At 33.2% G+C, this 20,726-nt stretch overlaps 1 protein-coding gene across 1 annotated transcript in view; it reads left to right on the forward strand.

The window, feature by feature from the left end:
- LOC122523105 (nephrin-like) overlaps window positions 1–20,726 on the forward strand; it is a 130,596-nt gene that overhangs the window by 50,611 nt on the left and 59,259 nt on the right. The window contains exons 5-6 of the mRNA XM_043644687.1: window positions 9,957–10,067; window positions 18,447–18,674. Coding sequence (XP_043500622.1) covers window positions 9,957–10,067; window positions 18,447–18,674 — 339 coding nt within the window. The remainder of the gene's footprint in view (window positions 1–9,956; window positions 10,068–18,446; window positions 18,675–20,726) is intronic.

Here is a 20,726-nt window from a genome sequence, read left to right on the forward strand (position 1 = left end):
AGAATATGCTATCGTATAAGAGAGCTTAGCGTTATAATTCAAGCAGTACACTGTGTCTGGGCTAACACTCGCGCCTCTCTTCTTTTACGTGTGTATACTTTCATATATATGGTGTATATATATATATATATATACACCATATATATATTCTTCCACGCGATCACAAACGGACGTATTCTTACACATGTACAAACTGACTAAGAAAAGGAATTCCATCGCTCGCTCCAGGAATTCAATAAATTCGTATCCCTCGAATATTTTCTACCGTTCTACAAAACGCACGAATATCGACGCCAAATTCAAAAATAGATTTTTTCCCTTTTTCTTTTTTTTACGCACAACTCGTCAAGATTGTACATGTACTATATACGCATTTTTATCCTGACTAACTTTATAAAGGCAAAAACGAATGTGTCAATATGTACACTTCTCTACTCGTTCATCAGCCTTTGAACACTTAGCTACTTACTTTGTTTAATATATTATTCAAATAAAATTTACTGATTGTCTATAATATTGCATAAGATTATATTTTTTTTTATGTACTATATTATTAAATTATAATTAATAAAATTGACTAGAGATAATATTACATCAAATTTTGTTAAAACGCTTGTTTTTTCTTTTGTAAATATACAATCTTTTTATTCTTCTTTTTTCTGGCAAAGATGCATAGAATATTTATATATCTTTGCCAAATAAAACAATTTATGACTTGACTTTGATTTACACATGACAGACCATAATTCTATAAATAATCTTGATAAGAATTTCTAATAAAAAATAAATCATTCGAATGTATTACAATTTTTAATAAAAACTATTAAATGCTCGTGATTCATGTAAATGAAAAATACTAAAAAAAACTAAAGTTATTTATTGGTTAACTCAATGCAATTTATCTGTAATCTCTATTTCTCAATCAATTGAAAATTCTTTTTCTTGAAAAGTCCAGTTGTATGTGATTTGACTATCTCGAAACAATTTCCTCGGATATCGATGTTCCGAGAGATCTGTAAACCACCACGCACTATTCATGCACTTGGAGAAGTTTCCCTTCAAGCTATTCCGTCAGCTGCGACTGATTTAAGTTTATAGCTTGAGCCGCATCTGTTTCCTAAATTGTTCCTTGATGAATTAGTATCATCGTGTACGTAGTATTGATATAACCATAGTACATTCTTCATACAAATCAATTTCTTATAATACTTTTCCCCTGGTATAAAAAATCAAGTGATAAGAATTACAGTGATTTATATACAAATAATAACGAAACATCAATTCTTTATTATTATAAAGCTAAATTATAAAATATCTGAGGCTTTTTCTTCCTATGGAAAATATTTATCTTAGATTTGAATAAAAATTGTGTGTGTGTGTGACTCATTTAATAAATAAAATTATAGCACAAGTAAAAAAGATCGTTCATCGTGATAAGCTGAATTATTTCAATTATTTCCAATTCTCGACAATCTGAATATATTCTTTCCTCCAATAATCTATTCGAATCATTCAACTCGTCTCTTTTATCGATTGTTTTTAAATTTTTTGTTTACCTTTCAAAGAGCTTCTAATATAATTTGCTTGATAATACAATGCTTGCTCAAACAATTTTTAATATACTTCATATACAATTTCATTAATATCTTTCTTATGTACTTATATTTCCAAATTCAAATGATTTTTTCTAGTTGAGATAAAATTATGCGAATAAAGTATAATTTTGTATTTCTCTCTACCTAATTTTCGACGCACGAAGAATAATAAAATAATTTTGAAAAGATCGAATTTTTAAGGCTCACTTTTGAACAGAAAATATTTTTTAGGCTCAATGTGAGATGATTCAAAATATCTTTTCATGATAAACGTGGAAAGCGATTACAAATGGGCCATACGTCAAATTGATAGATCATAATTTAGGTTGATATCTCTGTGGTACCTATTTAGGAGCAGGAAGCAGGAAACTGTAACAAAGAGAAGCGAGCATTTCTCATGTCGCATATGGCTTTATCATTAATGCGTTAGAGATAAGCTATTTGAATATAGATTCGTGATAGTATCCTGCAAACTAAATGCAACTTGGAAGCGCAGGAATATTCGACCCGTTGACTCGACGATTCAATGGACACATCTGCTCGACGATCCGGAGAATCCTTATCTTAGAATCGACCTTTTACTATTCTAAGATGTAAACCAAGACTCGGTATAGCAAATGATAGAATGACAAATGTTCTTAGATTTCAGTTTACCGTATTATCTCCTTGTATGCAAAGATCTCCGAATACAATTTTCTTTGAAGTTAATTGTATTCTGAGATAGTTTTTTTCAAATTCCATTTCATATATTTTGTCATCCAGTTACGAACGTATTTTATTTTAATCGATGCTTCTCCTACGACTTATATTCTTTCCTATATTTCTCTTACTAATCTGTTTTTTCTGTTTTCCATCCAGCATTTGTGTTTTTATTTTTTCGTTTCTACTATCTTTTCATGCTATCATTTTATCACACTCTCGTGCACACTTCAGATTAATTTCAATTACTATTCCTTGTTGACTTAAATGAGACTGGAAAAAAAGAGATAATTCGGAAGTATTTGTTTATCTTTTTTTTAAACAGATTTTGTGTCGTCCAATGAAATTTAAATCCTTTATATTTATCACACACGCACGTATATGCATACTATTAACGCATATTAAACTATGAAGCCTTAATTACGTTGCTCATACGACAAAATATGGATTTTACGAATACAAAAACAACAAAAATAATTAATAGTTATTTATTGTAAGATTAAATTATATTTATTACGTAGAATCGTGCTAAAAATTCTGATTATATATTATATTCGTTATAATAAATCTATTAATTAAATATATAATATTTATAACATTGAAATAAAAATGTTATTTATAATTCAACAATAGAATTGCATTTGTAATACATAAAATATACTGCATTCTCGTCACAGAATTGTTTCTCAAGAATAAACATTACAAATAAATTTTTTTAACAATCATACAATTACTTTCTCCCACTCATTTTCGAAAATATAAACGATTATATTCAATTTAATTATCTTCATTCCATTAATTAATAATTCATATTACTCTCATTTAACAAAAATAATATATATATATAATAATATTAATTTATAGTTTATATCTTGAATTATCCTATCATTTTCCTTATACAACATAAATAAATATCAGTAATATAAATGAAGAATTTCAGTATCAGTTTCCATCGATATCATTTCATTGACTATCAAATTACTATCGTTTCAAAGAACTCTTCTCGTTCTATCGTAGAATAAGATCGAAAAATAGTTTTACATACATACACATATATATATGTATGTATACATGATTATTATTGCAATAGACTACGGGAAAAGTTTTCAAAAACGTAAGAGAATATCAGTTCGGAAGTAGAAAGAAGGAGAACAAAGAAAACGATAAAAAGAAATAAAAAAAGAAACGAAAGAAGAAGGAAAAGAAGAAGAAGAAGAAGAAGAAGAAGAAGAAGAAGAGAAGTCGCATTTACGGATGAGTTATAGTAATCGTCGGAGACGGTCACGTCGCGTACGGTTCTCGTGTCCGGGATAGTCAATGGCTCTGAATCTATGGCGACTATTCCCATATAGTGAAAAGGAAGGAGGCTGGGACGCGACTGGTAGTGTACGCTCGTCGAGCACGTCGTGGAACCGATAGCGCGGAAGAATATCCCGCAAATGTTGCATCCTCCTCTGCTCGTGGCGAGGAAAAGATAGGTGGATTCCTAGCTTACGCGAATAAACCCTCTACTACTTTTCTTTCTTCCACCATTTCTTTTTTTTACCTTCATCCTTCTCCTATACGCGCATCTATATGACCATTTTTCTTCCTCTTTATGAATAAAAATATATCCACACGCATATGTGAATATATAAACTTGTAATAATATTTACTAACTGTTAAAAGTTTAAAATCATTTGTTCATTTTCTCTAACAAAAAATCGAACATACTCAACAATTATCAAATATCAATAAGTTCAATTATGTTTCCAAAACAAAGATTTTGTATAGTTTAGAAATCATTCTAAACTGATAATAAGATAACTTTTATTAAAAGCATGAATATAACGTATAGAAAAATATTTAACGAGAAAAGATTTATTTTGTCAGGAAAAACCGAAAATATGTCGAACTGATATCAGAAGTAAATACTAGTTTTTCGATGGAAAGACAATCTTCAGAAAATTACTCATTCCTCGATCAAGAAAATAAATACATAATATAATATAAAATATACTATAACAATATGTTTCTTTCATAAATAAATCATTCATTTTTCTTTTTTCTCTCTATAAATATTCTATATTTTTCTGAATTGCCATTCCAAGCTTTTGACCGATAATGTACCTCTTTCTGTAAAAATAAAAATATACCAACATATATCTATATATATATATGTGAAAACACCGTGCGCGTATATAAATGTGTATGTGTATGTGTATGTGTAAAAACATGATATATATGTATAGAGGTTGAGAATAGATGTAGGTATATAGAAACGACGAAAGACTAAATAAGGAGTAGGACGAGAGACGCGTTAGCACTTCGGAAGACTCTGGGAAGCTGTTGGACGTGACGAGACTGAAACTAGACCATGAGAATCCACTAGAACACACTTTAGCTCCTTCTCTGCCACTCTTATCGTGGATGTCCACTCGATCCACCCTGTACTGATCCTATCTAGCTAGACTCATGCGCAAGTCTACGTGTACGGCTACATGTAAGTATGCCAACAAATACTCCAAAGAGAAGGAAAGCGAGCTTGATTATTAACGATCACTTTTACGTATAAACTTTCTTATCTATATATATAAAAATATATTTATTTACTATTTTTTATATTTGCCATCATTCCTTTGCCGATCTTTCGACTACGAGACGATTAATTCGTGAATAAATTTTCACTTTCTACGAATTTTACAAATATTTTTTAAATGTTTTCTATTAAAATATGTCATTTTTTTTTATTGTAAAACGTTTAATATGCGTCTTCAAACGATTCTAACAACGAAATCTAAGAACATTGTATACTACAGTTATACAAGATGTTAACGAGAGTGTGAAAGAAGAAGTATACCCAAAGCAATGCTGTTAAAGCACGTTTTGCGGTGGTCATAAGAAATCTAGGCTACGTTTCTTTCCTTATTTACGGTAGTAGCAAAAATATATTACTTTTCTGTTCCCGTTCGTTTGCATGCTCCGTACACCATCTTAAAATAAACGTACGAGAAACGTACTCAGCATAAATTTCTAATTTCCTCGATAAATATTAGTTTCCCCTCATAGGTTCTTCATAACGTTAAGAAAAAGCACAAATCGAAAAATAATAAATTTACTTAGTTTTATCTTACACGAAGAAATCAAACCGCATTATTGACGCATAATCGATTCGATCATAAATCTCTCTCTTTCTCTCTCTTTCTCTCTCTCTCATGCGAGTCGTATTAATATTTATTAAATTGAACTAACTGAAGAAAGAAGAAAGTGCAACCGTGCCGTGCAAGATAGAAGTAATGCATTTAATGAAACTGTCGTAGAAGTTGTGATATCGTGGCCTAATTTAATAATAACGTATCATCCGTAGTAAAACATTGGAAACCTTGCTGATGTACTATATAGATTATTTAGTACTATTTTTCGTCATTGATTTTCTGTATTCGAGATTGATTAGCTATCCATTCAATAAAAATGAGTTATAAATAATTAGTTAAAGAATATGTTGTGTGTGTGTGTGTGTGGAAATTAAATTAATTGATTAATTGCAAAATAATAATAATAATAAATTAATTTATAACCAGAAATTATATATGCAAAACGAAAAGAAAAAAGTTAGCCAACATTGTAATAATTTCCACGATAAAACGTATCACCCTGTTTTTACAAACGACTCCTCCCGTCATCATTTTGAAGCTTTGAAATTGATATTTTTTCGTAACCCCGGAAATAACTTCTCTTTGACATGAAAGGAAAGGTTTTTTGCTCGGCTGTTTAATTTTTTTTCTGCCTGTTTAAACTTTGCCGATAAAAAATTTACTTGCAATAAAAAACGAAAGGGAAAAATAAACATGGAAGAAAAATTACCTAAAAGTACTCACCGAGAATATCATTCTCGCAATTATTTAATAATTTTTCATATCTATAAACAAACTTAACTATCCTGTTTTTTTTCTCTCTCTATTTATATATTCGTAAATTAATTACAATTTAAATGTAATCTTTTGATCCCCAAATTAAATCTACAAACGTACTGAATTTTATGAACAAAAAAACAAAATACACACACAGATCGGGCTAATGCGATTTTTAAAGATTTGCATATTATAACTAAAATATCTGTTAGGTGTAACAAATGAAATTCGCGTAGAAAAATAAACTCAAAATAGGAGAAATTTTCAAGAACGTTGCGATATACTTATTGTATTTTTCGTAAAATTTTATGAAACTGGTATAATATCTTGTACGGCAAAGAGTTTTAGTAGAAAATGACGTTTAACGGGACAAGGGGAAAATATTTCGTAAGAAAACGCGTTGGTTTCACGTACAGTCGGCCAAAACATCGTGTTTCTTCTTCTGCTTCTTCTTCTTCTTCTTCTGCTGCTGCTTCTTCTTCTTCTTCTTGGTACGATGGAGCAGAAAGTTTTCGTTAATAAATTTTCTAGGGTAAGATCTAGCGGTTGAATGCGTAAGGATTCGCGCGCAAGAGGCGTCGCTCGACAGTTTCCATTTATAACTGCTACACTAACTCCGAGTATCAAGCTAGAAAGCAACATTTCCTACCTCACGACTTCCTGTTCAAGTCGACACTAAAAATTCTATAAAAGTTTTCTCAGCTACTTTGTGGCAACCATTGCTATAACCAAGTAACGAACTCGTTTCGTTCTTTCACCCTTTTTTTAACACTTCCTGAGCAATTCATTCTTTTATTTTATCATTATTTGTTTTCTAATTTTTATTATTATTAACCTTCTTTTTCTTTTATTTTCTCAAACTTGAAATTTCGCAAAGATACTACGTTTGACTTGATAATCCTTAAAGGCAAACCACAGTGTCATATCCTCTTTATACCAAAAGCAAATATATCAAATATACCCGAAATAAGAAAAGACTCATGTGAATTCTACAAATCATAATCTTTGATGAAATATTTAGAAGATTGAATGACTCTAGACCCGATTCTTTATCTAATTCTAATCGCTTTACTGATTTTTCGAATGACAAATAAAATACGCCAAGTAATTATATCGTTAGCGTATTTTATTATTTTCGTTTAGATTTGCAAACAAAACCTATCGTGTAATCTGAGAAGCATTATCAAGACATTTTAATAGTCTATTACTATTTTTAATGATACCGATCGCAATGCAAATAATTTCACCGAGATACAATACACTTTAAATCTATTCGAAACTCGCAGAGCACGTAAGTACTCTGAAAGTATCGAGAAAATAGTATGAATCGATTTTGAAACTCTGAAATCGTCGGGTAAGTAGGGACGACTTTGAAAAGAAATTCGGTGAAACGTTCCATCAGGAAAAAATCGATAAAATAAGCGTCGTGTCGTGGGTTTTCTACTCTTTCGAAGAGTAAGTAGTCGCGTTAAGCGAATGGAACTCTTATCGTGTCAAATGGGTCAGTTAAAATAAACGCTGTACTTAAGGAACTATGTATGAGTTCGCGCTAGCCAGCAATGCGAAAAATCAGTCGAATGAAAACCAGGCAATGCGCTGACTGGACGGACAACGGAAATATCTTTCTTTTTCGAAACAATAGTCGAACAATAATCCTAGGCGACGAGATCTTTCGATTTTCGTCGAGAGTGAGATAGACAGAGAAAGAGAGAGAAAGAACAATGCAGAAGCTGCAAGCAAAATCACTGTGTTGAGAAAGTACAACGTCGTTTTCTAGATGATTCCTATGGATAAGCACGCCCATAAAAGGTTCCAAGTGGTGGCATTAGCGACGCTAAAACGACGCAAGCCTCACGCGTCTCTAATCTTAAGCAAGATTAGGAGTGTGGCCACGACAACTTCCACCTATGTACACATACATATACGTATATATATATTATATTTACATACTTATATACATATTATATATACGAACGTAGAAATTCTAAGAGATATACTTAAAACCTATGTCGTCAACTCAAACTCTCCTATTCTCTGCTCAGCTTTCTCATTCTCATTGTTTACGAAATATGTGATAAAAGAATAATACATAGTAAAGTGCAATGAAAACTCTACATTAAGATAAAGTCGACATTAACGAGGGTACAAGAAGTTTCGAACGAGGAAGAAGATCGCGAAAAAAGAAGCTTTCCTTACTACAAATTGAAAAGTAGTCGAAAGCCGGAGTAGCGATCGGGGACTGGGGGAAGAGGGAGGGGTGGAAGGTTAGTAATAGGGGAAGGAGAAGGAGAATGGTGAGTGCTTTTCTCGAATCGAAGAAGAGAAGTATATTTTCTTGAAGGAGCATTACCACCACAATCGAGCTCGCTTATCGAGCTTTGCCACGATACCACCACCTACCCACGCTTGCCAGTTTTCTACTACGATTTTTGCATTGACTTTCGAAACTCTTTGCGTCTCTTCTTCTCTATGCTACGCAAAGTCTCTTTCTCTCTTTCTCTCTCTTTCAACAAGGTTCGTTCGTCTCTTAGTGCGGTGCAACGCGGTTCCGGGCAGCGATGCGGCGACAATAACCCGAAGCAATTTCCACGAGGCATTCGGCCGAGAACATATCGGGATGAGCTCGGCCTGTTTGCACTTCCCTCCTCTCTGTATCGTGGATCGAGCCGGTGATGAAAGAGGAAACGCAGGAGGTAGAGGCCGCTTCAAGTCAAATAGAAGCCGCTTTCCTCCCCCTTTTCTCTTCCGCTATCCTAACCCATCTCTTTCTCTCTCTCACTCTCTTTCTCTTTCTCTTTCTCTCCATTTCCTCATCTAACCAGCATATTCTTTCAAGCCGCGTACCACGTACCGCCTAGGGCTCCGTTTTCAAAACCGCAGGAAAATGATAATGTACAATATAGACTCGCGATGGATAGTGCTACCACTACTTCCAACCAACAGAAAGATAGGCACCGTCTTTCAAACGTCCCTTAATTACTCATTCCGATAAGTCAAAACTTTTCTCTTTTTCTTTTTTCTTTTTATGTCACTTCAGCTCTACTTCTTAAAATTGTAATTAACCGATAGATCCTGAACAAATTTAGAATATTATACATTACCGACCAAAAGTTTGAATACGTATTGATATTTATAAAATATTTTTAAATTATTCATATATCGTATTTTACGTATATAAAAAATTGATTAAAAAAATATGCTTTACTATTATCATTTGGTAAATTATTGTTAACTACGGCTAGACGTCTCACACGTCTAAGGAATCACTTTTTTTCTGTACAAATATTTTACACAATATTGACATTAGTGCAATTCATTTGTTTCAACTATTTTTCTTAGAAGTTCCCAGAAGTTTTCTCTTGATCTTGAACGAAATGCAAATGTGGTAGGTCTACCCAAATTTTCGATCGATAATGGATATCTGCTAGAAAACTGTACAAGCACAAAAGGCGATAGTACGATTAAAAAAAAAAAACACCGATAAAAATATATAGAAGTACATGTATATATATATATATATATCTTCCCAAAGAGAATCCAAATCCTAGAATTTGAATTGAAATTGAATCTCGGATTAAATTTAGAAACAGGTTTGAATCTTCATCGATTATGCATACGAGTAAACTCGAGGCATCAATTTTGTATATTTTCCTTTACCCATAGATAAACCAACCTACTTATAAAAAGGATTTATGACATAGAATACTTTGAAAAATGGAAGATTGATATCGTGCATCACGCTCGACCAACGTATTTTCTCATCTGCTTGCAGTACCGCCGTCGAAGCCGATAATCTATGACACGAAGAGACGAGACATGAGCAAACTTCTCGAAGCCTATCCTGAAGGAGCCGACCTCATCCTCATCTGCGAGGTTCACGGAGGTAAGTAGAGAACTTTGTCGAAACTTTTCAAAAATCTTCCATTCAACATTTTATTATATCAATCAAAAATGAATCGATTAAACTTACCATCCATTCTCTGACACTCTTGAATTGTAGTTTTTCCTTTATAGATAATTCTTAACATTTTAAATAAATAATAGGTATAGGAAAAATATGTTATATGTATGCTCGTACATCCAACATATAAGATTTGTATTAAATACGAATATATACAATTATATCGATCCATCATCGGACACATCCTTCGTAGAAAATAAAATGAAAATTACGATAAGTGCTTATGCCGCGCGTTTAAGAACGGGAGAAACGAACATCCGTCATACTCGATCAAATCGCCAGCTCCTAAGTGCTCGTGGTAATGAGGTCTGACGAGGGAACGAGTTGGTTATAACCCACCCAACGAAATGAGAATAAAGGCTGAACCATCTTGAAAATCATTTTCTACCTGCCCTCCTCTGCCCTGTCTCTTTTTTTCGGTTTCCCGTTACCATCCTCCATTCCTTTCTTTTTTCAACCGTTCATCTTCCATTACTTTTCTTTCTTTCTCTCAGTGATATCAAAATGAAAGATAGAGAAATGAAAGGAAAGAGGATAATCTTAGGTTATCGTCGCGTACTTTCCGATATTCGATAAAAGAAGTCAAAAAGGAATAGTAGATTGGAAGGGCAAGCAGACAGGCTGGAAGGGAAGAAGGGTCTTCCTTCGATCGAATGCAATTTCGGGTTAGATCCATAAACGTGGTGGAAAGTGCTGGAAAGCGAGATTCTTTGCGGGATGCGGGTTGAACAAGAGCAAAACGCAAACAACGGGAAGACGATATCCAGCAGGGTGATTGTCGAGCTCGATACGAAAGCGAGGAGTGCATCGTTACGGTGCAATTTCGCGTTAGGTCGCGTAGCTCATGTTCTACCACGAATAGGAGAGAGATAAGTAGACGAACGGAAATGGGGAGAAAATAAAAATTGGCCATACTCCAAGAAAGTCCAGCCAAAGAGAAAGAGAGAGAGAGAGAGAGAGAAACTCTCAATGGTTTGTAGGTATGTAGCACGAATGACGCCACGGGACGCGACTCTTCGAGCACGCCTACGAAAAAAGTAAGCCGGATTTGTAACCTCCGGTTCTCTTCTAGAAGACCACGGAGACCGAGGAGAACTCGAGAGCCGTGGCTACTTCAAATGGAATTGGCACAGTGCCAGTGGATACCCCGCGGTTTTCAGGGAAATAGGATTTTCCGTTTCATACACAAGATTCGCGAAAAGACGACTCTTACTCTCTCTCTCTTTCTCTCTCTCCTCCCTCTTTCACTCTCTCCTCTCTTTTCCGAACAATTTTCAGACGATTTACGTTAAATCGTACCCTCGATGGACCAACGAACACGTTAAAGAACGCTCGTTGCCCAGGTTCTACTCTTTAAAACTTGTTACCATCATTTTATATTTGAACGGTTCTTTCCACGATATATGTAACTCTTTTATTTTATTTTATTTTATTTTATTTTATTTTATTTTCTTATCTGTCGAACGTATTGATTTATTTCAGAAGAATTCCTTCCTTTTCGTATATATTTCTTCTCGAGAAGAGAGTCAACTTCGATAACGGTCACACCGATCGATCGGAATTACATCGATAGTCCTTACGCAAATACTTTCTTCCCAACTCTACTTCCCTCTCTCTAACTTTCAAAAACACACAATTTATCACGGAAAATCGACACTAACTTTATTCGAACTACTAAAAGCTCTATTTTGAACTTTTCATTCACTCTCACCGTTACTATTTACCAGACCTATATTCGTAAAACGAAAATATTCGCTAAATCGTAACTGCGTATGAGAGGAGAAAAAACAACTACATATTCGACAAAAGAATAAGACAGCAATCTGACATAAAATCAAATCTATTTATATTCTTTGATCTAATTCAATTATCAGACGTTCGTTATCAAATTCTATTAAACGTTTGTCCACAAATATAAACCGTTACCATCGGTTTCTGAAATCGACGTGGGAATTAGAACTCAGGGGAATTTCGAATATTGAAATTTCGTCTCTTAGAGAATTTAACATCAAACCAAATCAACAGCAAATTCAAACATAACCATCCTTCTCTCTAAAGACATCCTTGGAACAGTCTACTTGTCTCTTTACGGCATACTAGTCGACCTTGCGTAAATACCATTCCTACTGAAGATTTGTCTTTTCACATGTAACTTTACAAGTTTCTTCACACCTTCTCGACGATATGTCTCTATTTAGAAAGCTAAGTCTTCTCACTATGAAAATGTGTCGACTAGCTTTTCAATCCTAATGCTGGAAAATCACATAATAAATTTTGAATAATTTAAATTAATGTTGCACTTTCTACTGAAATAAATATTCAATGTCATTTTAAGGAAGAAACAATGGTGCTTATTTGAGAAATAGTATTAAACGACTAGAAATTGAATGGGACAAGCAAATATTTATCTCCCATATTTTCTCAATCCTCGATAAGAAAATGAAAATATATTAAAATATTGACGCAGATTCGCAAATTATAACAAAACAAATGATTAATGTTGATACGTTATCGCGTATAAATTGTACAAAATTAATATTATAATTCGAAGAGAAGAATTTGAATATTTCGAAAAATATGGCAGATTATCTCCAAGGGTCCTTTAAATAAAAGCACACAATGACGAACGTCTCCGACAACTTTATTCAACGACCAACGTATATCAACGTACGACAACGAGGTTGGGTCTATTATGGTCTATATCGCAAGTATCGTGCGAACGTACGCATACCAACATACCACCGTAGATAGAGAGCTTGAAAGCGGTCTTGCAGGTTAATCTTCGTATTGTTTATTACCACTGCCAGTCGCAGGTTCACACGAGCTGTATGATTTATCCTGCGACGTTATCGAGCCAACGAACGAAGAAATGTCGACCTTACCGATAAGAGAGATACGATTTAGAAACGTTTTAAAAAATTGTCTCTGTTTGTATATAAGTATAATATAATAAATAATTATTCGCTTATCTATAATCCGTCATGCCTTATTTTTTATCGTGTTCTAAACAAATTTTTATATTCATTAATTTGAAATAATTCGTATCTTCTGTAATTCAAATAATAAATATTTTACAACGATTAAAACTAACCGTTTATCGTAGATTAAACGGATAAAATAAATATTTTTAATAGACATTAGTCTGCACGTAAAATGAAAATAAAAATAAAAAAAGATAAGAACAAAAAGTTACTGGCAACGGTTGGTGTGTGTATATGTGTACACATCTCATAAAGTTAGAACGTTTGATGAAAAACAGGTCGTCTTTACATGTAAAAAGCAAAAGGTACGAGTTACCCGTGCGATTCAAAGGAAAGAAAAAGATCGGTAAGAGAGAAAAAGAAAAAGATAGGGGAAAATTCGTGACTATAGTTAAAGGTAACTTATTCGAGTTATACATGCAACCTTGTTTATCGCGCTGCCTTCAACATACACGAGGGCAAAGCAGAATTTTTTTCTACTTAAGCATTACTCTTGGTATGTATGTATGTACATACGTTCCGGCTCGCAAAAAGAAAAAGAAAAAGAATAAGGAAACAAGAAAAAAGGAAAAAGACAGAAAATAGATAAAGGATAAGGAGAAAGAGAGAGAGGGGGGAGAGAGAGAGAGAGAGAGAGAAAAGAGAAGAAAAGCAAAAGCGGTTGCAGGGAACTTTAATTTATTTTATCATACCATAAAACTATGAAAAATGTTGTGTTTCGGTGAGAGTAATATAATGCGTTTGGCTCGACGATCTTTATCGATGTCATCGTACGTGTGAACGATATTATCTCCTCGTAAATTCGTTTAAATTCCTACGATTCGTCTATCTCGATCGGTTTTAAAATCAATAAAATTCTCAAGTGGGAAGAAATTGTTGTTTCCTCTTTTTATAAACTTTATTGACTAGTTCCTCGAAAGATTCATAAAAAGGCATAACATAATACTTACATCCCTATAAATATCGGATAGATACAGATATAGGTTTGTTATATTATAGAAGAAATTGAAATAAAGAACTAAAAAAAAAAGTTAAAAATACTTCGTTTTACGTGTTCACGCTATTAGCATTTTTCTTCTTTCAAAATTGACATTGGTCGAGATCACGATATGTGTTCACCTTGTAACATTACAAGCTTATACGATCGTGAAATTTTTCAATATATCGTTGCGATAATAGAAACGAACGGGTTGGATAGTTTTAAAAGTGGTGCAACGTTATCCTGCGTTCACCTTCGGAAAGCTTTCTCCGTGAGGCCTCACCGTGTGTATTGTAGCTTGCATTGTTGTATCACAATGCACCATGTTTCCACGTTTCTCCTAGCTTTCTTCCTCGCTTTCCTCTACGTTTTCCTCCCCGTTTTCCTCCTCGTTTTCCTCCTCCTCCTCCTCCTCCTCATCTACCTCCTCTACTTCCTCCACCTCCTGTTCGTCGTCGTCGTTTTCTCTTCCTGATTCCCTCGAGCCTCATCGTATTGTTAGAATGTCGCCACGAACGCAATTTTACAACGGCGCGCCGCGACGACCGCGATAAAATGTTTGTTTTAACGCGACGCTCGAGCAATGAAAATCTTGGAACGTTCTATCTCATCCCCCCCTTCCCCCGCAAGCATACCACTTCCTCATCCTCATCCAAAAATTCTTCCATCTCGATTTTTCAACTCTCCTGAATTTTACACCGTTTATTCGATATATGTACCAGTACGGATATCAGTACCCCAAATAAAAAAAATTTTAAACAAGAGATTATAAATAAAACTATGTTTCTATTTATTCAATTATAAATAAAAGGTATAACGCTTAACTAACTCTTATCAAATTATTCAGTATTTATGATTTTATCAAATTACATCATATCGATCGAATAAATGGTTGGCCTAGTGTGTAAGTATGTTTGCAAGCTCGTAGAACATCATAATTTATTACTTTGATTTTAGTGCGTTATTTTCGTGCAAGCGTTGTACTCTAATATATACGCTTGACAAATGAATCGAAATGTTATCCTAAAACACTAGCGTAGGAATATCGTTGTAAATACCATTTTTCCAAATGATGCACTTTATATATATAAAATTTCGACCCTTGCCTATATGTCGGTGTTATATTTATTTGTTGTTGTTGGTTTATCTAACATATTATTTGACAATAAAACAATACGAATTGTCGATTTGCAATATCGGTTAAATAAAATGTCGCAACTAATAAAAATAAACATGCATGTGCGTTAAGCGATATCCAAGTGTGTTCACTTTAATTTCCTTTAAGCTTTCATCGGAATACAAAGGAGATACGTACATTGTCCTTACGCTGTAATTTAATAGTACACGTATATATGTATACGTATTATACCTTTACACTATGTATTATATATATATATATATATAAATACATGTATGTAGTATATAGAATTGAGCATAAAATGTATATATACAAATTCAAAGGTATGGATAATCCAAACGGATATAACAGAAGCGTTCTGTTAAACAAATAGATTCCAGAAATATGCTTAGATAATAAACATACCTTCTATGTTTTAAAAAAACAAAATATTAAAAAAACAAATTAGAAGAATCTATTCGAATAAAAATCTACAAATTCAAGAGAATGCAGAATCTAAACGGTTATGACAAAAGCGTTCTGTTAAACAAATAGATTAAAGACATAAAGTAAGATAACAACAACCATATCTCTTATGTTTGAAAATACTAGATTTTAAAGAACAAATAATGAAAATCTATTGAAAAAAGAAAATAAGAGTGATTCTAGCTAAAATTAAAAAGAATTATCATTAATGACTATTTCATTCAATAAATTTGATCGATTGAATTTAAAATAAACCGTTACCCTCCCTAACTATATAAAATCTTTTGTTTGAATTCTTATATATCGTCAAAATCTAAGGAAACACAGATAAAGTCATTCACGAAAACGATAAAGCTCCTTCCTGTCTTTCTCTTTTCTTCTTTCACTTTCTCCCTCACCCCCACCCCTCTCTCGCTCTTTCTCTCTCTATCTATCTATCTCTCTCTTTTGCTACTTCTCTATCTTCGTCACTCTTTCTCATTTCATGCCTCCGGCAATGAAATAATTCCTCGGAAGTTCTGGAGAAAGAAAGACAAGTGAACGAAGCGTTCGCTCGATCTTCGCTTTTGTGCACCCTTTAGTTCCATCCTCAAACCTTTATCCCCGCTTTTGTACGTTTATTCTTCCCTTTTTCCCGCTCACTTTTGTTAAGCAAATAATCCGCTTCTAAAAAGAAGAAAAAAACCTTTACCGTTAAAAATATCCATATTTTTCTGCGTATGTATGCGTGTCGTATACTTTTATTCCAATAACAATTATCAAACGAATTATTAATAAAACATTTCACTGTGAGAAGGGTCGTTTTATGTCTGCGAATAAAAAATATCAAACGTAGACGTAACCATTGATCGTAGATCTCAATCGACGAAACGAATTGCGAAGATGAGAAGAAAGATTGATGGCAAAACGGAGAAATGTGTGTATGGAAAAACGTTTTTAATCTACCGTCGTATTTTTAATCAGAAACTCAATCGAATTTTTTTAGCATTGCAAAATAGCGAAAAAAGATATGACTCGTTTTAAAGACAAGAGGTTATGGTATTAAATTCGTAACATGTAAAAACTCGAACAAAAGTAGAGAGAAACATAGCCATAAATATAAGCTTTTCATATTAGGAAAAACTCTCCCCACAACTTCGTGATATTATAGTTGTACAATTATAGTTGTAAAATTATAGTTTTGTCTAATTAAAAATACACCACGCGCAGTGCTTTCAGTTTCAGACTATTATTCGCAATAAGAGAGTACGAGATTATACACGAGTTAAAGTACTATACTACTGAAAATGTGGTCTAAAGTAACGCTGGGGTTTATCGCAACTTATTTTTTATTTTATTTCTTTCCGATTTGATTTTTAAGAAAGAAATTCCTATTATTTATCCGTATAAAATTATTTTTTATCGTCATCATTTCGAAAATATGTGCGCCTAAGTATGCAAACCTAATCACAAAGTAATATAAATAAATAAATGTATTTTATATTAATTATATAAATTCTCTAAAAGTAATATTAAAAATTAATCACTTCTTGCGGATACTTTTATCGAGCAAAAGGTCTGCTTTTTTAAATTATAAAAATACAAGTTTAGCTCGTAGGATTTTAAAAGAAACGTCGACGATATAATTTATCGAAATAATCAGACACGACAAAGTTTTGAATCAGACATAGGTTCACACACACACACACACACGCGCGCAAATTCCTAGAGCTTCCCCGAAGTTTCTTGGATTACCAGATGGCGTTGATGGCAATGCGGAATAAACTTACAAACACATACGCAATTAGTAATAGGAAGTCTTGCGAGCATCTCCATCGGGTATAGTGATGCCAATAAATCGGAGAAACAGACGGGGTCTAGATTGAGAGAGGGATGCCATCAGCACCGACCTCAGCGTCGATCGGCCGTTGTCGCGAGCAAATAAGACCTGTCGTTGTACGTGATTGACGATGCTACAGAGTATGTCGATGTTTCTCCTGACTCGTCCTAGTATCCGATTAGATCGACTCCTAGATTAGACGTGAACATGGATTGTATCTTTGATTCCATCCAAACCATCCCGTTACCTCGAATTTTCCACTCTCCTATCTATCCTCTTCTTTTTATTCTTTTCCTTCAAATGTCTCTATAGAATATATCGATGTTAACATTATAAATTACTATATTGATTATTTGAATTTTGATCATATGATTCTAACAGAATTTTTCATACATTCCATTTGTTAATGTGTAAATGTTTCTCTCTCTTTTATTATTTTCCATTAAAGAGATTTGTCTAAAATTCAAAAGTATCAACCGACAATTTATAAAAACTTGATTTTAGTTTTGTTGCAGTTAATTCTTTTGAACTATTATATCTTTCGACCCTTCTCGCATAAGTTTATTAAATGTAATCAAATTTGGCCTTTTTTTATTCTATTTTTCTCTTAAAGAAAGAAGAAGCATCTAAGGAAAAATGAATGCACCATTTATAATCAAACAAATGATCTATTGCACTATAAATTATCATCCAAACAATAAAGTTATAACATTCGTAGCAAGGTCGGCTAAAGATCCATAATCCATCTCTGTAATAGAGAAATTGGAAACTTTGCAAGATTCCATAACTTATCGCTCTTCGGTGCAGCTATTCTCATCTTTCGTTCTATCACATATACAACACAAACACACACACAGACACATACATACATTATGCATCTCTGTCTCTCTCATTCCCCTTTTGTGTTTCTGTGCGACAGGCAAACCGAGACCGCGAGTCGTGTGGTCTCTCGGGTCGCAGAAAATCGATGCACCAACGGAGGTTCGAGAAACGCAAGGGCCTGAAGGGGAAAGCAACGTCATAACGATAAGCAATGTGACAGTGAAAGGGCTCGCAAGAAGTCATCATCATGCCAAATTGTCCTGCGAGGCGAGTAACACTCACTTGGCACCACCGCCCAAAACTACTGTCACCATAGAACTAAACAGTAAGTACTACTAGGAATAAGTCATCACTTGGCTTACGTTAAACGTCAACTAGTCATCGAAATAGAAATAGGATGGAATATAGTAGTAGAGAATATGTTGGGTCCTCAACCCTCCATTCAATTGCGCACATTTCCTATATTCAGGAATGCAATGTTAAATCGTTTGCGAAATTGGGAAAAAAGAAGAGAACGATAGTTTGCCGTTTTCGAACAGTTAACGAGCTAATTTCGACCGAACATACTTGCCAGAGTAGATATGTATTTATCTATATATGTATATACGGTTATATCGATTAGGACAACACACCACGTTTCCCATCGTTTCTCTTACGAGTTTTAATCGAATTCTTCCGTCACCACGTTAAGTTAATTGCGACAAGAAAAAAGTCAAGTTTTTTTCTGTCTCTCTCTCTCTTTCTCTCTTTCTCGTATTGACTCAAATGACTAACGAAAATTACCATACCGATGATGGGAATAATCAATGATTATTTCCTTGCATAGTATATCAAAAGTAAAGTGATCCTAGACCCAATCGAGATCGATCCCAATTCACAGTTATCGATCCCAATCTCTCAGCTGAAAAGTGAATAAGCCAACGATAGAATGCATATTTTATCAAACAATCCGATTTGTCGAACAGATTTTTTCCCTATCCTCAAGGCAATATTTTAATTCGCCGAGATAAAATTGAAACATTTTTCATCGATTACACGAGGACATAGACAAGAGGAAAGGGAGAAGTAGAGGTGGTTGGATAACGGAGGGTGGCTCGCGAGCCGAGCCGGCATCGCAGCGTACAGCGGCTCACCGTCGAAAAGCAATCGAAACTCTCTGCGTCATTAATAACACCGCTTCCGATTCTGCTCGAAATTTTCGAATCCCAACAATCCGTACGGTTCGTTGCCGAAGGAAATAGCCACGATAGAATTCAATTAATCTTTATGAAATACGTGACAAAGGTGAAACTAGGATCGCTTTGCGGCCACTTTGCTTTTTACAACAACTATTCTCTTGTTATTGTTGTATAATATATTATTATTATTATTATTATTATTATTATTATTATCATTATTATTTACACTGCTATAATACTTCTCATTATTATAAGCAACATCTTACGTAAAACGATGATTAAAAATTAATTTAAAAAAATTCATATTTTCTACTATATTTGGATTTAAGAATATGTCTGACCAAGTATTGATATCTCTAACTTGTACTACTTAAAATAGGTATATATATATATATATATACCTACAATCCTATAGACAACACTATTTTTTATTATTATTATTTTATTATTATTTACATTTGTATAATTTTGTTCATTTTAGGAATAAGGATCTTGTTGTAATACTAATTAAAAATATTAAGAAAAAAATCATTATTTTTTGCTATATTTGGATTTAAAAATATATCTGACCAAGTATGAATGCTTGACTTGTATAATTTAAAATAGAAAAGTAATACTTGAAAATTAAGGACCATTATTTTGTTATTATTTGAATATTTTCATATAAATGCTTAGAATAATTTTAATCATCATCTTTAGTTAATTTGAATGAAAATCTAACGTAAATCAATAATTATGAAATATGAGAAAAAAAATCTATAATTTCTGTTATATTTGAATTTAATAATATAGAAGTTACACTTTTCCAAGTTTACCATCAACAAATAGATAACGATCCATTGTGTGAATGATGGGTATCGACAAAATTTTAATTTATTCGAATGGTATCATCACTTATTCGTTTTTAGTAATCCGAACAATATAGCTTTAAAACGTGTACATATATGTATACGTGTATACATTGATTCACATTGACAAGCGAACGATCATTCACACAAGAAATTTCAATAGAAATACGAGGAATTTTTGATTACGTAAAAAACTTTTTTAGCTTGGAAACTTTATCATGTTCGTCAACTATATTTTATTAAAACGCTCGAATAGATTTTTTATTTGAATTTTCTAAATAAATTGCAAGTGGTACCAATGGAACGTACCTATACTTCGATTTAAAAAATGGAAAATTTTGGCAAACAAAA

This window comes from Polistes fuscatus, unplaced genomic scaffold, assembly GCF_010416935.1.
Source record: "Polistes fuscatus isolate 324 unplaced genomic scaffold, CU_Pfus_HIC Scaffold1, whole genome shotgun sequence".
Classification (NCBI taxonomy): domain Eukaryota; kingdom Metazoa; phylum Arthropoda; class Insecta; order Hymenoptera; family Vespidae; genus Polistes; species Polistes fuscatus.